This window comes from Neovison vison, chromosome X, assembly GCF_020171115.1.
Source record: "Neovison vison isolate M4711 chromosome X, ASM_NN_V1, whole genome shotgun sequence".
Taxonomy (NCBI): Eukaryota; Metazoa; Chordata; class Mammalia; order Carnivora; family Mustelidae; genus Neogale; species Neogale vison.
In genome coordinates, this window is record NC_058105.1 from 1,731,919 (window position 1) to 1,751,673 (window position 19,755).

General features: G+C 56.4%; 1 protein-coding gene across 2 annotated transcripts in view; it reads left to right on the forward strand.

Moving 5' to 3' along the window:
* Positions 1-19,755, forward strand: part of BCAP31 (B cell receptor associated protein 31) — a 30,168-nt gene that overhangs the window by 7,702 nt on the left and 2,711 nt on the right. For both annotated transcript variants that reach the window (XM_044235868.1, XM_044235869.1), the window contains exons 4-5: positions 3,132-3,279; positions 19,020-19,155. In XM_044235868.1, coding sequence (XP_044091803.1) covers positions 3,132-3,279; positions 19,020-19,155 — 284 coding nt within the window. The remainder of the gene's footprint in view (positions 1-3,131; positions 3,280-19,019; positions 19,156-19,755) is intronic.

The window sequence follows — 19,755 nt, forward strand, 5'->3', positions numbered from 1 at the left end:
TAGTGAGAGCAAGCATTGAGCTTGGTGGAGGGGGGAGGGAAGAGAGAGAGAGCGAGTCTAAAGCTGACTGCACTGAGCTTGGAGCCCGATGTGGGGCTCGATCTTACAACCCTGAGATCACGACCTGAGCTGAAACTTAAGAACTGGGCGCTTAACTGCACCTTCCAGGCGCTCCAGGCATGTTTTTTTTTTTTCAAATCACAAAAATAACACGTTTTTAAAAATTCAGAAATTTACCCCGGAAAGTTAATGTCCCCCCCCAAATCCCATGTCCTTGCTAAAACCGTCCTTGTTACTTTGTTGTATGTGTCCACGGGCACTTTTCTATGCAGACATCTTTACTAAAATACTAGTTCCAGTTTGGGATTGGAGTCAGAGTATAGTACACACCATTTTGGATTGTATGTTTTCTGTTTACAGAAGTCTCATCCTTTTTAAACATTGGGTGGTATCCTGGGGCACCTCCTCCAGCTCAGGTCATGATCTCAGGGTCTTGGGTTTGAGCCCCTGTTGTGCTCCGAGTTCAGCGGGGAGTCTGCTTCTCCCTTTTTTCCACCCGTCTCCCCACTCATGTGCATGCATGCGTGCCCCCCCAAATAAATAAAATCTTTTAAAAAATGTGTGACGTTGTAACACATGGTTTTGCTGTAATTCCATTTTCTTTATAGGCATAGTGGTATCGTACATTTACGCAAATATTTTATGTAGGATAAGTTCATAGAGGTGAGATTGATGCGTCCAAAGGCATGACCGTTATAAATTTTAGGTCTTATACTGCGCTGCTCTAACAAAAATATCATAGACTGTTGCTTTAACAACAGACTTTCATTTTTCACATTTCTGGAGGCTGGAAGTCCAAGATCAAGATGCTGGCAGATTTGGTGTTTGGTTAGGGCCCTGTTCATTGCTCATAAAGCTTTCTTGCTTTGTCCTCACATAGTGAAAGGGATGAGAGAGCTCTGTGGGGTCTCTTTTATAAGGGTGCAAACCCCATTCATGAGGGCCTTGCTTTCATGACCTAACCCTCCCAAAGGCCCCACCTCATGATAACCATTGCACTGGGGGTTAGCTTATCAGTATAGGAATCTTGGGGGTTGGGGGGCCGGAATACTTCGTTCGTAACAAGTAGGCCTGTTGGCCCGGTTTAGACTTCTAAGAGTGGTGGAGATGCTTGCTTCATGATATGGATTAACACGAGGACGCCAGGAATGGGAGGCAGATTTTTTTATGATGTGAGGTCAGCTTAAAAACCAAGCAGTCTCAAACTAAGAATTAGCCAGACAATGTCTGTGTAGTGGCACCTTGCTCCTCGCTCATCGGGGTCTCTTAATTAAGAGACCTTTCTAGGTAGATCTTTATGTACTGACGTAAAAAGAGGTCTTGGGTAAGGGGGGCTGCGGAAAGCAGTAGATGGTTGCGTTCGCACACTGTAGACAGACAGATGTAAACATACGTGTAAACCAGAGAGCTGTGCCTTACTGGTGCCTCTCGGGGGCAGAGGCTGCTCGCGAGGCACTTACCTGCACAGCCCATGCGCCTGGAGCTGTGCTGCGCCCGGGACATGACAGGAGAGATTCCTTCTCTTGTGGTTTGTAGTCTGATTCAGGGAGGATGGGCAGTAAACCTGTAATTAGGGCAGTTTCGGCTTAGGGTGCGTATTATGGAGAAAATGGGGTAATAGGGCTCAAAGTGGCCGCCTTAGGTAAGAGACTGAGTGTCCCGCGTTTGCTGGAGGTGCTTATGTCATAGGAGTCTTCCTCTTTAGAGATTTCTAGTATATTTGAGTTTTTGATGAGCATGCATTTGTTTTATAATCCGAATAAGGCCGTTCTTTGGCCTTGTCTTTGATTTTTGTTTATCTTTTCCCTGTTCTGAAGGTTGCTTTTTAGCTTTGTTGATTGCTTCTCTCATTGCAGAAGCTTTGTATTTTGATGCACTCCTAGTAGTTTGGTGCCCTCGCCTCAGGACACAAATCTAGAAAAATGTTGCTACAGCCGATGTCAGAGAAATTACTGCCTGTGCTCTCTCTTGAAGGATTTTGATGGATTCAGGTCTCACGTTGAGGTTTTTCATCCATTTTGAGTTTATTTTTGTGTGCGGTGTAAGGAGGTGGCCCAGTTTCATTGTGCTGCGTGCAGCTGTCCAGTTCTCCCCCCACCATTTGTTGAAGAGACAGTCTTTTTCCCCTCGGATATTCTTTTCTGCTTTGTCGAAGGTTATGTGGCCGTGTAATTGTGGGTTTGTTTTTGGGTTTTCTGTTCTATTCCGTTGATCTCTGTGCTTAATTTTATGCTAGTACCATACTGTTTTAATTATTACTGTTTTGTAATATAATTTGAAATTTGTAATCATGATCTCTCCTGTTTTGTTTTTCAAGATTGCTCTGTTTGGGGTTTTCTGTGGTTCCGTCCAGACTGGAGGATTGTTTGAGCTCTGTGAAAACTGCTCTTGGTATTTTGATAGGGATGGCATTGCATCTGTAGACTGCTTTGGGTCGTAGGGACATTTTGATGATCTTTATTCTTACTAAGGCAGTTTATGTTTTTTGCTTTTCTAAAGATTTTATTTATTTGATAGAGAGAGAGATCACAAGTAAGAGGGGCAGGCAGAGAGAGATGGGGATGCAAGCTTCCTGCTGAGCAGAGAGCCTGATGCGGGGCTTGATCCCAGGACCCTGAGACCATTCCCTCAGCTGAAGGCAGACGCTTAACCCACTGAGCCACCCAGGCGCCCCGATAAGGCAGTTTAAACAGTGAAACCCATTATGAAGCTTAGAAATGGAAAAGCTTGTCTTCAGAAGGCTGCCTTGGCGTCTCGGCTGCTGGGCCGCTCACGCCGCCTCGGCGCCAGCCTGGCTGGGGGTGCACAGCGGACACCGGGGGCCCCTGCCAGCAGCACCGCAGACTCGGGATAGAAGGGGCGGGGGAGGGACGTGAAAAAAGCCAGAGGCGAGCAGGTCTTAGGGCAGAGCTCCTGACGAGGGGTTCCCCCCCAAGGCGTGTGGAGCAGGGGAGACACCTGGGGTGACCTGAGGGAAGCGCGGTCAGCCTGACCCAGGCTGGCCGCCTGCCGCGGACAGGCGCGGGGTCGGGGCGGCGCCGGAGCTAACGGCCGCGTGTCTCCCGCTGCAGACGCCGTGCGCGAGATCCGGAAGTACGACGACGTGACGGAGAAGGTGAACCTGCAGAACAACCCCGGCGCCGTGGAGCACTTCCACATGAAGCTCTTCCGCGCCCAGCGGAACCTCTACATTGCCGGCTTCTCCTTGCTGCTGTCCTTGTGAGTGAGGGCGGTGCCTGGTGCTTTTGACTCGCTCTGTCTGGGGCCTGGAATCGGAGGCCGCGATGTGTGCGGAGGCCTCGGACCTGGCTCCCGGCCTCCGGGGCCGGCGCTGCGCGCGGCAGCCAGGTGACGGGGGCGCTGGAAGACTTGGGTCCTGGCTCCGCCGAAACTGCCGCCTGCTCTTCGGGGGCAGGCGCGGCCTGGCTTGCTCCCTGGGTGGAGGCTGGAGTGAGTGGTGAGGCCGTGCGCTCCAGGAGAGCGTCTCTGGGGGCCGGCTTAAAGGGATCAGCTGAATAGGGGCCTTTGGGGACCTGAACGAAGAAGAGTGGGCAGAAGCGGTGGCACAGAGGGGCTGAGGGCGTGTCTGTCCACAGTGTAGACCTGTTGCGGGAGCAGCCTGTCTCTGGTGGATTTTTTGGTAAGACTGAGTGCCTCCATCTGGGGCAAGGGGGTGGCTAGTCAGCGGAGACTGAAGTGGTAACAAAGCCCGTTGGAGTCCGGAGGCCACTTTGCTGCTTCTGCTCGTGGGGCTTGTCGTCCGTGGGGCCTGGCTGCCGCTGGGTGTGCCGATGGGCTAGCGGTGAGCGTCGTGCTCAGGCCAAGGGCTCTCAGAGGTTGGCAGGGTGGCACGTGAATTTTCTAGCTGGGCTTTTCTGCCTCTAGTCACTAGGATGTCTTTCTCCACTAGGCATTAGAATGCCTGCCTCCCTGGGTTTCAGGTTTTCAAAGGAAAGATGAGCTGTTCAGGTGACCTTGACCACTCCCAGTCCGCGCTGGAGTGTAGCAGAGCTGGAGCTGCAAAGGGCAGAGCTTTCCCAGGGCGGGGGAGGGGGGTTTGGGTCACCGATGGGGTCCACAAGCGAGCTGTCTTTAAACTGGAGAGGCAGGCAGTGAGAAGGCCGGGAGGCTGGGTACCCTGGAGTTGGAGGGTTTCGGGAAGCTCCAGAATGCGGTGTGATTTTGTGGTCTGAGACTGAAAGGGAGGCACGCGCCGAGGACTGAGTCCCAACTGCAGCTGAACCCAGGGAGCAGGAAGAACTCGCTGTGTCCACAGAGCCTGCAGAGGGGCACCTGCGTGGGGCCGTTAGTTGGATGTCCAACTCTTGGTTTCAGCTCAGGTCGTGATCTCGGGATTGTGGGATCATCGGGCTCCAAGCTCATTGCAGAATCTGCTTTGGGTTCTCTCTCTCCTTCTGTCTCTGTGTGTGTGCATGCGTGCTCGCTTGCTCTCATCTTTAGAAACAAGAAAGAGCCTGTAGAGGCTTGGGGGTGCATTGGGAGGGGACTTCCTGGCAAGCTTATGTTTCATCTGAAAGGTAGGAGGGAAACTGGGGGCTGCAGGGGAGTGCATGGAGCCCGTGAGGAAAGCCGCGTCAGGAAGGCAGCGGCCTGCTGTGGGCTCTGCGTCGTGGAACACGGTAAGAGCCTGGAGAAGAGGGAGTTTCCCTGATGCGTTTCCGTGAGGTAGGGAAAGGGCCAGGAAGTCAAGGGTGGAGAAAGTCCTGGGGTGAAAGAACGGGAACCCCAGGGAGGCGGTGTAGCTTTTGGTCGCATCGTGGCCAGGGGCTCTGGCCATCTTCTGGAGGGTGGATGCCGGAGGGCTGCGGGCGGCGATCGCCCTGAGTTCCAGAGGAGGGAGGAGGCCAGCAAAGGTAGGACTAGCGCGGGAGGAGGCTCTGACTCTGATCTCGGTCCGTGTTCTGGGAAGAATACCCTGGACCGCTTCTCGGCCTCTCGGCTGAGTGTAGTATCTGTCCCCGCCTGTTTCCTATCGCACCGGACAGGTCTCTAGGGCCTCTGGGGACAGGAAAGGGGTTCTCAAGCAGGAGCACCACCTCTGGGGTGCTGTGCCTCCCCCCGGAACGAGTGAGTGCAAATAGCTTGTGTGGCTTCAGAGAAGAGAGAGGGCTCGGCGGCGGCGGAGTCCGGGAGAACGAGCTCTGTCCGTCCCAAGCCGGCCTCCGTCTGTGCGGTGGGCATGCAGCTGCCGCCGGCTCTGCAGAAGCGGCTGCTGAGGCAAGGGCAGGCTGCCGGCCTGGCGCCGGGTGTGTGGGTGGGGTCCCTGTTCCCGTGGGCGCCTGCCAGGGGGCGCTGCCCTGGTCGGGTGGCGGCTCCACCCTCCCCCTGCCCGTGCTCCTCTGCTGAGGACACCTGCGGCCTGGCCTGGGCAGCAGCCACAGGGAAAGACGGTCCCGAGGAGGAGTCAGAGGCGGGCGGGTTAGCTCCTGCGGGGGGCGTGCGGCTGCTGCGGGCTCACCGTGGGGGCCGGCTCGTGGGGGCCGGCTCTCGTGGGACTCACCTTTGGAGCGGGGCTGCCTGTGCACGTGAGCCTGTAGGGTCACAGAGGGCCGCAGAGACGGACCGCGTGCGGTCGTGGCTTCCTGTACCCTAGCGGCGTCCGTGGTAGTGGAGCAGCTGCTGGCGCCTGGCGTAGAGCCTGGGCTGCCAGGAGGGCACAGCTCGCCCTTTCGAACTCTGTGTCGGTGGCGCGCCACCTGGAGGGCTGCCGCAGGGACCCTGCCTCTGGGGAGACGCCGGGGGACAGTAGATCGTGAGTCCAAGGCGGCTGTGGTGGGCAGAGCTGTGCGCCTTCTGCACTTGTGTCTGTGAAGTCATTCTCCTGCCTCTTCTGCTTTCCTGGTCTCCCCCCAGAGGGATGCCTCCGGGGCAGATGTGCCGGGTAGCCGGGCGTGCCACGGAGCGCGTGCTCGACTTAGGCCTGCTTCTGTGACACTGTGCGCCCGGGTGTTCCAGCCTCGTTCCCGCGGGTGAGTTGCGAATGGTGACGGTGCGGTCGTGTCCGGTTCTAGGAGTGTTTCGGCAAATGCAGAGTCGGGTAACTCCGTCACCGTGAGGGTGCAGAGCAGTTGGCGGTTTCCTTGTTCAGACGCCATGCTGTTCCCGAAGGACGCGTGAGATTTAGGAGAAGGGAGTGAAATTTGGGCGTGCCTTTCCAGTCTGTTCTTGCGGCTGCACTCCGTCCTTTGCCCTGATAGCTGCCTCCCCGCTTTGCTCTGACCTGTGCCTTTCACAAGCACATAAAGCACTGGGTTGAATTTCGTTTCCGACGAGTCAGGCACGGTAAGTGGGTGGAGTAGCTTTGGGCCCTGCTTGCTTCGGTAGCCACGGCTCTCCCTCTGTTGTAGCCAGATGCTTGGCCGCGTCCTCCTGTGTCCCTGTCCAGTAGCTGATCCAAAAACGTGTGAGGCTAGTCTCGTGCAGTTTCTTAGGAAAGGAAACGGTGACCCCAGGGGTCAGTGTGGATTCACCAGTTGCCCTGCAAATGATCTGTTGAATCGTTTCTGGAATTTTCCAGAAATACATACTCCTCTCTACTCCAGGGCTCAGATCTTACATGGTGGCTGTGGTTCTTGAGCAACTTCTCTTTTTGCACAATGTTAGCCATGGAAAGTTCTTGTCCAGACTGGATGGCTACGCAACCTGTACGTGACTTGCAGGAAATAGTTCAAATAAAAACAGAACTGTAATTTTTGTTGCTCTGATTACAAAGTTATTCCTGCTCATTGTAAAATAAATAAAGGCCCCTAGACTTCAAATAATGCAGGAGTGTTGGGCACAAGAGGAAGTGCTTTGTCTCACCCCCAGAGATGGGTAATACTGGGATGTTTCCCAACTCTTCCAGACCTGTCTTAAGGAGCGTGTAACTTTTCTTTCACAAGTGCCGTGGGGTGTTTTTTGCTCTGCTTTGACTTGCCCTCTTCAGGGAACGATGTGTCTTGGTGATTTTTCCATGACTCATGCAGACTGCTCTTTGTTTTTTTTGTTTTTTGTTAAGATTATTTATTTATTTGAGAGAGAGAGAGAGAAAAAGCGCGCGCGCGCGCGCATGAGAGGGGATGGCAGAGGGAGAAGTAGACTCCCCATGGAGCAGGGAGCCCGATGCGGGACTTGATCCCAGGACTCTGGGATCATGGCCTGAGCCGAAGGCAGTCGCTCAACCAACTGAGCCACCCTAGTGCCCAAACCACTCTTGTTTTTAATGGTCATGTAGTCTGTCAGGTGAGGGGACCATTGTGTGTTTAACTGGTGCCCTGTTCTCAGATATGTGAGCTGGCTTTAAATTTTTACTATTAAAAGCCGCTTTCCCACCTCAGTACTCTGAGGCATTCTGTTCCTTTTTGTCTCTTAACTCTTTCTCGTCACTAGGAATGGATCAGTGGTGTCCTGGTCCCTGGGAGCCCGCTGCTCTGATGAGCTGGAGGCTTATCGGAAACACGGTCCTGCAGACCGTCCCCTGTCCCCCTGGCGAGCAGGCTGCAGGGGAGCCCCCTGCCCGGTTGTGCTTGGAGGGTGCTGCTCTGCCGCCTGCCCCCTGCGATCTGCCCTGGAGGCCGGCCGAGGGTGACAGTTGTGGCCGTTCAGGCGTGTTGCGGGCTCTTGCTGCCCAGCACAGGATTCCTGGCTTGGTCTGGATGGAGTAGAGTCAGGAACATGTCAGAGGCTGGGAGCACTGTCTCACTCTCCTCATTTACCTCCCTGGTTCAGGAAGTGTGTCTGCCCCGGCGTATCGGAAGCACATTCTCTCTGAAGAGCGTCTTCTCTCACCTGTCAGCGAATACTCCCGACCTGTGCGGAGGCCTCCTTCCTTCCTTCTTTTGTTCTCCGTGTCTTTGCTTACGGGACTGTCTGAGCTTTTTTAAAATTTTTTTTGTTGTTTCTTAAGTAGCCTCTACACCCTTCGTGGGCCTCAAACTCACAATCCCAAAATCCGGAGTCACACGCTCTACTGACTGAGCCAGCCAGGTGTCCTTCTTTGAACTTTGAAACAAATGAGCCACTTGCTTTTTTTTTTTCCCTTTTAAAGATTTTATTTATTTATTTGACAGAGAGAGAGACAGAGGAGAGCATGTGTGCACCCAAGTAGGCACACAGTAGGCAGGCAGAGGGAGAGAGAGAAGCAGGCTCCCCGCCGAGCAAGGAGCCCGTGCGGGACTCCATCCCAGGACGTGGGGATCATGACCCGAGCCGAAGGCAGCTGCTTAACCGATAGAGCCACTCGGGCGTTCCTTGTTTTTTTTTGTTTTTTTTTTTTTTTTAAGATTTTATTTATTTATTTATTTGACAGAGAGACAGAGATCACAAGTAGGCAGAGAAGCGGTGCGCGGTGTGGGGGGCAGGTTCCCCGCTGAGCAGAGAGCCCGATGCGGGGCTCGATCCCTGGAACCTGGGGTCATGACCTGAGCTGAAGGCAGAGGCTTAACCCACTGAGCCACCCAGGCACCTCTCGCTTTTGTTTTTTAAAGTTTGTTTATTTATTGAAATGATCCCTATCCCCATCGTTGGGCTTGAACTCACAACGCCAAGATCAAAAGTCACGTGCTCTACGGACGGAGCCAGCCAGGCGCCCCTGAGCCAATGACTCTTGTTAGCCGCGTGCAGACCTGTAAAGGAACGAGCGAGAGATGTCTGTGTGTGCTGGCTCAGGCTTGCTGATGTTCTGATAGCTGCTCTGTGGGGTCCCACTTGTAGTCCTAGCCCGAGGGACGTGTGAGTACCACTCAGCATGGGCTGTTGCCGCAGAAAGACGACAGTCGTCGGCGGAGAGGGAGGAGACGTGCACACACGAGTAGCCCTCACTGCCCCGTGTTGGGGTGATAGCAGAGACCAGGGGGTTGGGGGGCGGCTGGCTCCACCACGTCAGGGCGTGGCTTTGGGTAGGCTCCTCCCCTCTGGCACTAAGTGTTCTCACCTGGTAAGGGCTTAGCTCCGGGGCTGCAGCCCTGTGGCCTCACCTCTGCTCGTGAGCGGTTTGTGTGGTTGGTTTGGGTTCTAATTCTGTTCAAAGCCAGTAAGAACTTGAATAACCTGCTCTGGAGGGCCGTGAACGGAGGAGGGCAGCTGAAGAGAGATGGTGTGGCCGTGCCCAGGCTCACGCAGCAGCTGGTCCGCGTCGGCGGGAGCTGCAGTGCGCGGTGCTTGGTTTTCAGGCGGCCTTCGACTGTAGACCAGAGAGCGGGCTCTTGTGTTCTCGGAGTAGTTACTGCCTGGCTTGTGGGAGAAAGGCTCCTGTGCTGCAGTGTGCTAGCAGACACTAACTGCTGCTGACCTGTACCTTTGCTGCGTGTCTTTCTAGAGCTTTCTACATTTAATAACAGCTACCGCTTGTTAGGTGTTCCATATGTTAGGCACAAAATAATTTTTGTAGTAGTTTTGCAAAGAAGAAATGGGGGTTCGGAGAAGCTCAGAAACCCCTCCCGAGTCCGCAGAGCTGCGTCTTGGCAGAGCCGAGAAATCAGACCGAGAGCGATGAAAGCTCCATGCCTGGATTCTTTCCCTATGGTCTGCTTGCTGCTTAGAAACAGGGTTGGGGGTGCCTGGGCGGCTCAGTCGGTTAAGCATCCGATTCTTGATCTCAGCTCAGATCTTGATCTCAGGGTCGTGAGTTCAAAGCCCCCACTGGGCTCCACGCTGGGCATGGAACCTACTTAAACAAAGCAAAACAGACAGGGTTAAGCAGTAGCTCCCACGTGGGAACTTGCATTTTCTTTGAGTTGTCTTCGAGTGTCCTTCTGGGACAACCCGTCTGCCCCTCCGGCATTCCTGTGTGCCCAGCCAGCCGCCCACTCGTGAGCGCCGAGCCTGTCCTCCCGTTTCTCTGGCCATAAACAGTGGAGAACCTCCCTCATTTGCCATTTTGTGTGCACGGCGGCTGGGCCTGGTGCTTTGGACCTCCCGATCCTGTCTGACGCATCTGCCTTTGTCGCTCCGGTACACATGGCACCGGCGGGCACTGGCACGGTCCCTGAGGACCGGGAGCTTCTGGCTGAGTGTGGGGAGGGGCCGTCGGGGCAGGGTGGCTGGGTCAGGAGAGGGGAGAGCTGGCGTGGAGCGCTTCAAGTGCTGCTTCCTGAGTTCGGCCTGACCGCCACGCAGCAGAGCGCGGACTTGTCCCGGGGGCGCTGCGCCCGGCTGGGAGTTGCGTGTGATGCTTGGCAGTGGCCAGAGGCTGGGGTGGAGCAGGAGAGCCCCGACGGAGGGAGGCAAGTCGGAGCTTGCTGGAGGGAGAGCTGCTGGTGGCCCGAACCAGGGCATGGTGGCAGGGGGGCAAGGAGCAGGGCGGAGGGGTGCTGCCCGCGGGAACGCCAGGGTTCGGAGGCTGCGGTACTATGGTTCTGCTGGGGGCATTTGGGGAGTGGCAGTGCTGGAAGGACTGTGCGTAGAAGGGACGGGAGCCAGCAGAGCTCACCAGAGGGTGGCTGGTCAGCGGGATGGCAGGCTGTGGGCAGCTTTGTGGAAGGATGGGGCAGAGGGAGGTGCTGGCAGCTCCACTTCCCTTGAGTTGGAGGGGAAAGGAAGCGTGTCAGGAGAGGTGAGACTGGGGTAGAGACCTAGACACAGCAGGTGAGCGGATGAGGGGACCACAGAGGAAGAGCGGCCGGTGGTAGTACCGGGTCATGGTGGGGCCTGTGTCAGGAGTGTGCTGGGCGGAGTGTAGTTGAGCAGGTCCCCCCAGTTGGAGAAGGTTGCCTTGGGCTTGAAGAAGGCCTGGCGGCCTGAGGCGAGCCTGCGCTTCCCTCTGCCGGTTGGCTTCAGGGGGTGGGAGCAGGGTCTGGGCTTTTGTCCTGTCTGTAGGTGTGGCAGCCCTGGTGTGGACAGTTTGTTCCCTTCCTGGGTCCTTGTGTTTCTTTCTCTTTAGGCTGGGCCACCGAGTTTTGAGAACTGCTCTCCCAACCCAGAAGCCTGGGAGTGCTTTATCCTTCTTCCTTGTCCCATGTGATCTTCCCCTGTGGATTTTTTTTAAATCACAGTAAAATTACGCATAACAGGGGCGCCTGGGTGGCTCAATGGGGTAAGCCTCTGCCTTCAGCTCAGGTCATGATCTCAGGGTCCTGGGATCGAGCCCCACATCGGGCTCTCTGCTCAGCGGGGAGCCTGCTTCCTCCTCTCTCCCTGCCTGCCTCTCTGCCTACTTGTGGTCTCTCTCTGTCAAATAAATAAATAAAAATCTTCTAAAAAAATTACGCATAACATCAAATTAACCATCTGAAGCATTTTTCAGTGTCCACGTGGTTCTTTTGTACACCCAAGCTCCAGAACTCTTTGCACCTTCCAAAACTGAAACTGTCGCGGCTGCCAGCCTTGGCTCTGACCTCCTGAGCCTGCCTTCCTCCTTGTCCTTGGAATCACTGCCATGGTGGGGCTGCCATCGTCCCAGCTGGGCTTCCTGATCCCGTCTTGGCTCCCCCAGCCTGTCCCCGTCGCCTCAGACAAGTGACCTTCCTGACATGGAAAACTGATGGCGTTACCCCTGCTTCCAGTGCTTTCCTAGCACCGTTGACACGAAGGCTTGATACCCAGGTCCTTCGGGATGTGATCCCTCCCTGCGGGCCTCTGTTGTCTCTGCTGCAGCCTCCCCATGTCACAAACTGGCCATGTGGGTTCCCTTCCCCAAGTATTTCTGTGGCCTCTGCCTAGAAACCCGCTCCCCTCCCCTAGTGGCCCAGCTAACTTCATCTCTTCCTGCTTCCCTGCGGTTTCTCTCCCGATTATGCTCCACGAGGCCCATGCTGTGCTGTTAACCAGCCCAGAGGGCTGTCCTCCGAGGCCCCAGGCAGCCTGTGAGGTACGGCTTGGGAACCTGGCCTTCTCCCCTGTAGGCCGATGAGCTCTTTGCCAGGGTTCTGGGCACACTGAGGGCTGCCTAAACCTTGGAGACTAAATAGGGGGATATAGGCAGATGGAGACAGCATCAGGCCTGCGTCTGGCTTGTACTTGGCAGACCGTCCTGCTGGGCATCATAGAAGCCCATCATGGAAGCCCAGCTCTTCAGGTCTCCCGCGCTCCCACCGTAGGGATCCCAGGGGCGTTGGGAAGAAACAGTGTCTGAACCCCCAGCAGGTGCACACTGGGGGACTCTGGTCCGGGACAGGGCTTGGGACAGGCTGCTGCCAAGTGCAGATTCGGGCAGCTGTGGGCTCCGGCCAGTAGATTACTGTTATGCCCCCGTTTCCTTGGTTTCTGCGTCCCTGCTTGGAGACTGGCAGCTGGCCGTCGTCCTTGCTGGGAGTGTGGCCACATGGCAGCTCCTCCCATGCTGTCTCGAATGTTCAAAGGGTCATGGTTACAGGCAACAGGAAATTTTGGTTTATCTCTTTGAAAAGAGAGGGACTTTTAAAAAAAATCATAAGCAACAGTAACATCTGATGTTTAAGAACTTTACAGTAACAGGTTAGGCTTTTTTAAAAGGTTATATTTATTTATTTCATAGAAATATAGTGAGAGAGGGGACTCAAGCAGGGGGAGTGGGAAAGGGAGAAGCAGGCTCCCTGGTGAGCAAGGAGCCCAATTCAGGGCTTGATCCCAGTTCTGGGATCAGGACCCGAGCTGAAGGCAGATGCTCAATGATTGGGCCACCCAGGCGCCCTCCGGTAACAACTTAGGAACATAAACTTGTGACTACTCGCATTCCCTGATTACCGTGTAGGTTTTGGTTTTTTGTTTTTTTTTTTTTTTAAGATTTTATTTATTTATTTGCCAGACAGAGATCACAAGTAGGCAGAGAGAGAGAGAGAGAGAGAGAAGAGGAAGCAGGCTCCCCGCTGAGCAGAGAGCCCGATGCAATGCGGTGCTCCATCCCAGGACCCTGAGACCATGACCTGAGCTGAAGGCAGAGGCTTTAACCCACTGAGCCACCCAGGCACCCTAGGTTTTGGGTTTTATAGTTTGTTTAAATTGGTATCGAGATAGGGTACCTAAGGGCTTTTTATTTTTTTATTTTTTTAATTTATTTTTTTAAAGATTTTATTTATTTATTTGACAGAGATCTCAAGTAGGCAGAGAGACAGGCAGAGAGAGAGGAAGGGAAGCAGGCTCCCCGCTGCGCCCCGATGTGGGGCTGGACCCCAGGACTCTGGGATCATGACCCGAGCCGAAGGCAGAAGCTTTAACTCACTGAGCCACCCAGGCGCCCCTCCTAAGGGCTTTTTAAACTCCTGATGCTCGGGCCTGTTGGAAGGTAGAGCGATATGGGTGGAGGTCAGGTGTGGGTTTGGCTTTCCGTTCCACTGGGTTTTTCGCCCCCTCTGTGGCTCTGTTGGCTGTTGTCGTTAGTTTCTAAGAGTCAGGCTAGAGCAGATCTCGGCCCTGGGTAAGTTCCTTACGGAGTCGTCTTGCCCCAGGTCCACTCACTGCAGTGGTCGCAGCCCACGGGGTCCTGTGGGTGCTGGGCCAGGAGGGGCTCTGATGACGGGATGGCCCCAGAGCAGGGTGGGGGTAGTTCTTTACACACTGTTCAGGAAGGACCATCGGATGTGCGTCAGAGCAAGTGTTGACTTCTAGAGTATGGATCGTTCAGCTGTTTGATTTGGACAGAAGAACTGTCTTTGTCATGCTCTAGAAGCAGATGGTGAAGGACCTCCTCCTTTGGGGCAGGGGTGCCAAGCAAGCAGAGATTCCTTCTTCCTGACTCCAAGGTCGCTGAAAGCCTGATGTTCCAGGAGGGCCCCTTTCTGAGGCCGAGTGTGGGGGGAGTGGGGAGCAGGGTTCTAGATGGAAAGGGACCTCTGGGGCTCCCAGCCTGCGAAGGAGCACGCTGGTGTCGCTGAGGAGCTGGGCCTGCCATTTAATGTCATTTTAATTCATTTAGACTGAAAAGGACACATGTGGCTGGTGGCCTCCACATCAGACAGATAGTAGCTGAAGGAAGCCCCCTTTCGTCCTTCACTTTGATACCCGGGTCCAGGCATGTTTCCCAGGCTCTGAGCATGGCGTGTGGCCTGCCAGAGGCACTGCCTTGTTTCCTTTGGACTCAAGTTACTACCATGCTGGGCACACATAGGCCTGATGGCTCCTTTCTCCCGCTCCCTCAACTGCTCCGGTCACCAGGCCACCCGCATATTGGAGTCTGGCTTGTCTGCCCTCGTTCTGTTGCGCTCTGTCCCCAAAATTACACAAGATCTCTCTGCTGGTTTCAGGAAGGCAACAAGACAAAGCCCGGGAAACATGGCCCGCTCCTGTGCCCTGGTTCTCTTTAGTGCTAGGGGACGGGTGGCCGCGTGCTTCCGCTCAGGTCCCCTCTGGCTACCCTCACTGGCTTCAGGGTGGGCGCGCACGCCTGGCCATTAGCTGTAGCTGCTGGGGCCTTGGCATTTACCCTGATCCTAGTCCCCCACTTCCCTATTTTATGCTAAGAGGAGGGCCAGGCCGTGTGTGTTTGGTGCGGGGGTGGGGCTGTTCTCAGGGCCGCCCTTTCTGGAGACTTGCCCTGGATCTTCCTGTGTAAAACTTTCTGTGATTGCAGACTCTCGAAGGGTGTATGCTTCCTGGGGTCGCTTCTTCCGTTATTATCATTCCACTTTGCCCAAAGCCTTTCCTGGCGCATCAGCTGGCTTTTGGGTCCTTGTCAGGGCGGCTTTCTCCGCGTCCGCCATGTTTTCTCCTGGACAGGTGGGCAGGGCTCACCCAGAAGCTGCCAGCAGCCCTGCACACCTGTTGTCTGGCGCAGGGCCGCGGCCAGCCTGGAGAGTCAGCAGGTGGCACTGTGGCACTAGCTTGCGGGGCAGTGGGTTAAAGGGGACTTGCCTGCCTGCTTCCTTGTGTGGGGTCCTCCTGACTTAGTGACCCCACTCACCTGAGGGCATGGTACCCAGGAGGTGCCTGGCAAATGCTGAGTGGGCAGGATGGGCAACAGTGTTGGGGTGAGGGCTTGCCAGAACCAGAGGAAATCGAGGTCGGCGCTTGGGAGGACCCTCCCCTTGCTTTTGCCCCACATCCTATTAAGCCATTGTCTGCCCCCCGCTTGCCTGCAGGAGGGAGATGGAATTGCTGCGAAGCACACAGGAACCGTCTCCCCCACTTGCTGTGGTTGGCACTGTTTCTTTAGTGTCCACAGAGACAGTCTGTTTCTCCTTCCTTCCGATGTTTACCCAGCCTTCTGCAGAAGCACGAGAGCTCCACTCAGTGTCCGAGAACATCTTACAAGAAAGCTGAGTTGAATTCAGGTATTTGGGGATGACCTTTGTCTGCCAAGGACACATCTAGATCTTAAGGTTTGCGCGTTGACTTTTCCCATTATCACTGGACCCAGATCCTGGGCCTCTCTGTCAGCCTGTTGCCTTTGGGAAACCCCTATGGCTCCCGGGTTCTCCTCTGTTGTCCAGAAACGGATGGCTGGAAACAGTACCTGCATATTAGTACTCGGGCGGTAGAGCAGGGTGTGTGATGGAGAATAGAGGGCAGGAGACAGAAGAAAGGCGGTACCTCAGCCTTTTCTCCAGGCTGACATCTGGGGGGCAGGTGTAAGAACTCGGGGCTCCATATGTGAGGGGCGGCTCCAGAAGCCCGGCTCCTGGGCTCACTGCTCTCGGCTTGGCCCCGGGCCCCTGGCTTAGGTGGTGAGTGATTCCCCCTGCCTCTTGGCCGCCACTGCGGTCACAAGCCTGACTTACTCGTCAGCACGGTCTTACGTGGCCCTTCTCCACTGCTGTTTCCTGTCACCCTGTTGCTGTCTGTGTCCTCGGGGAGAGCCAGGGCCCCAGGGAACAAGTGACAGCTTGGAGAGAGGTGTTAAGGGGGGAGCACGGCGGAGTGAGGGCATTGCAGCTGGCCACGTGGGGGTGTGTCAAGGTGCTATGGGAGAACCAAGAAAGGGGGGACCCGGGAGGGTCAGGAAAGGGTTTTTGGGGAAGGTGTTGATTGAACTGGATCTGAGTCACTAGAAGAGGAGAGACTATCGCAGACCAGAGTGCAGTGACACGGAGACCAGGCGAGCGAGAGCCCAGTGTGTTCCAAGAAAGGCCAGCCGTCCGGTGTTGCTGGAGCAGAGCGTTGCACGGCTGGTGAGGCCGAGGCGGGACCAGCACCGGAGGGCTGAAGCTCAGGGGTGATGTGGTCAGACTGTCTCAGACGAAGGTCGCTCTGGTTTGCTTTCAGAATGTGGATCGCGAAGCTGTGTGGTCAGGGGTCAGGAGGAGGTTCCCGGGAGCTGTTACCCAGCTAGAAGACAAGTACTGAGGCCATCCCCATTGGCAGTGGGGATGACCTGCCCGGGAGATGGTCTGTGTGGAGGTGATGTGGACAGAACTGGGTGGGGGCTGCGGGCAGGAGGAAGGGGGGCAAGGGGGCGTGCACACGCAGTGCGCATGGACCAACGACAGCCTTCAGCGCGGTGCGGTGCGGGGACGGTCCGTCCACTGACAGGCTGAGCTGGACTGGGCTCGGGGACCCCCAGGGGCCAGCCTTGAGTAGGCAGTTAGATGTGCGGGTCTGGCCCTGCCGGTGATGAGATGGGCGGGCGGTGAGGGCGCCTTGAGTCGGGCGGGGAGTCACGCGAGGAGGGCGGCCTGTCGGCTGTGCCAGGGGCTGCCGAGTGTGTGCCCCGAGGATTCCAGAGCCCTCCTTGGAGTGGGCTGTTGGGCCATCAGTGGTCCTGCTAGTGAGTTAGCCAGGCAGGCCCTAGCTTGGTTGCCAGATGGAGGGAGGGAGGACGGGCCAGCAGGAGGGAGAGCTCCTTGAGAACAAGTTTCCTGGAGGGAAGGATTACCAGAGTCGCCCAGGGAAGGACTGGAGGAGTAGGTCTAACAGGAAGGCGGAAGGCGTGGACTCGGGGCTGGGGTGGGTGGGGGGTGCGGGCTGTGGTGCTGGCTCCTGTCCCGTACTGAGGGAGAGATTGTGAGTTTGGGCTGTGAGCCCGGGCCAGGGCGCCAGAGTGGGCTGCGGTTCTGGGAGGCTCCCCGCACAGCTCTGGTGCTAGTGTCCGTGTGTCTGCCTGGGCTCGTGGTGGCAGCCCTGGCCCTCCATAGCTGGGGATGGGCTGGCTTGGGGGCAGTGCTGTCACCATCGCCTCCCTGGGTAACCAGGGGGACAGCTGTGGTGGCTTCCAGCTCTGCTGCGGTCCTGCTCACGCCAGCCAGCCGGCTGGCCCTGTTGTGCTGGGGTCACTCTTGGGCTTACTTGCCCCATCTTTGCCTGCTGGGTCCAGCAGGTGGCACACGTGCCCTCCCCCAGCCTGTCACCATCTGGGAGGAGGGGCCTCTTCCACATTACTGGGATCTACGCGGGGCTGCCCAAGCACTTGAGCACTCAGAGCGTGGAGGTTTGGGAAGTTGGGGCTTAGTCAGACTTGCCTTTCTTCCTGGGTCCCTCCAGTGACTTCTGCCCTGCTGACCTAAGGCAGGTGTGTTGCTTCTCTCTGGCTCCTGGGGTGCGTGGGAGCTCCTTCCACTTCCAGGGCTCCAGCCCAATGGGGGGCAGGCTGGTGTCTAGTCAGGGGCTGAGACAGGGAAACCTGAGCCCTGGGCCACGAGGTCTGGCTGCTAATTTTAGAGAGCACATGTCATTGGAAACTCTCCCTTCCTGCCAGGAACCAGCAGCCTGGCTTTCCCCATACTGTCAGGGGCCCCGGATCCTCTCCGCAAGCAAACCAGGAAGTGTGATGGGCATCTGAGGGCCCCTGTGTGCCCGCCTCCTCCACCCCTACCCCCAGGGACTTGTTCCTCACAGGGACTCCGCCAGGGTCCACACGGTGGGCGGGGTGGCGGGCAGCGCACACCATGTTTCTTGCCCCGTGCCCTCGGGCCATCTGAAAGGCAGGTGTCCACAAGAACTCTGGGAAAGCTGGCAGACCTTGGGAAGGCTGGCCTGGGAGCAGGCATCCAATGCTGCTTTGTCTCCTCTGAGCAAGCACTTTGTTGTGGAGACACTCAGCACGAAGCAGCGTCTTTCCCTGCTCCCCAGGGGGTGCCTTCCTCATCTATGGCCAGCCTGAGCCTCTGTCTCAGGTGTGTAGGGAAAGTGCCCGCCCTCCTCCCCCACCCCAGTTTTTACTGTTTGAGCTGTACCTTTGTCCGTTACCCTCTCCTCCTATCTGGCAACAGCTCAAGGACAGGACCGGCTGTCGGGATGGAGCAGCAGGTGCCCCCCTACCCCTGGCTGCCACCTGCTTGCCCCTCGTGGCTGGTCTGCACCTGAGATGTACGCCTGGGCCCTGGTTCTTCCTTTTCTGCTCCTCCAGTGTTGGAAGAGCTCACCGTGGCAATGTTGTCTAACAGCTGCCTGTAGACCATGCTTAGGGAGGGGGCGGGGAGAGAAGAGTCCTTTTTTCTGTCTCTCATTGCGCTTGGGAGCGCTTCCCTCCAAGTGGAGAACGGGTGGTGGTTGCAGGCTTGGATCCTGGCTTCATACAGACCGCAGTGGGGATTTGCCTTGGCCGTGTTTGGCTCTTGACCTCTACCACTTGCCTTGGCCAGTTCCCCCTCTCTGACATGGGCAGCAGTCGTGCCTCACCTCTCAGCTAGGCGTGAGGATTGGGCCCGGAGGTCGGAAGTGTCCCCAGATGCTAGCTGCTCCTCTTTACCAGGGCAAGCCTGATGTCGCAGCTAGGAAGATGGTGCTGTGGCTTCTTTGGAAATCTGGGTGCAGGCCCTCAGCTGGAAAGGACTAGGTTTGGGGTCCTCTGGCTATAGCTAGGCCTGGTCTGGGGGTGTCTCGTCAGTGTGTTGCTTCCTGTGCCTTTGGGACTGAAGGACAGCTCCAGAGCTTTGGGCTGCTGTTTTGGGCCAGAACTAGTCATTCTGGTGGCAGGAGGACAGCTCTTAGGCTCCACCTTTTCCCTTCTGTTGCCAGACCCAGGCTGGTGGCGTCTTGCTTGGCTGCCCTGGCAATCTAAGAGGACAGGTCTAGGCTAGAGGCAGGGTTGAGACAGGAGCAATCAAGAGAAGTTCCTGCCAGCCATTTTCCCTGCTTTCTGCTGCTCAGTTTTCCTTCTTTCTCCATTGTAGCCTGCTTAGACGCCTGGTGACTCTCATCTCCCAGCAGGCCACGCTGCTGGCGTCCAACGAAGCCTTTAAAAAGCAGGCGGAGAGTGCTAGCGAGGCGGCCAAGAAGTACATGGAAGAGAATGACCAGCTGAAGAAGGTGAGTCCTGCCTGTGGGCCTCGGCTGCGTGCCGTTCCCTGTGGGCCTCAGGGCCACTGTTGGCCTGTTGGGCTGGGAGTGTGTGACACTATGGCTGTTGGCCAAGCTCAGGGGTTGGGTAGAAGGTGAAGGGGTGGTTCTTGGGAGTGTGTAGGGGAACGATCCAGGGACTCGACAGGGAAGGGGGGACCATTGGTGCTCCCTTGTCTCTGTTGCTACCTCTGGGCCAGACTCGTGCTTGACAGAGCTGACTCTCCAGTGAGCCGAGCCCTGTGCTGTGAGCCCTGGGCTGGTTAGCGCAGAACAGTGCAAGATGAGGCCTGTGGTCTCCTAAGGATTGTATCAGCCGGAGACAGTAGGGGCGGGAGGTGGCCAGTCTCGGAAGGCTTGTGTGAGGAGGTGAGGTGTGCGCTGAACTGGGAAGAAGGTGGGCCGACAGACCGGATTCATTCATGGACGGGATAGAGTTGCACGGGCAGGGATGACTTTGGGGCTCCTGGCCAGAGTGAGCTGTGGAGTCTGGGGAGAGGAATGGAGGTCATTGGTCAGTTGGGGGTGACTGGCAGAAATCTCCAGAAGAGAGCAGATTGAGTCATTGGC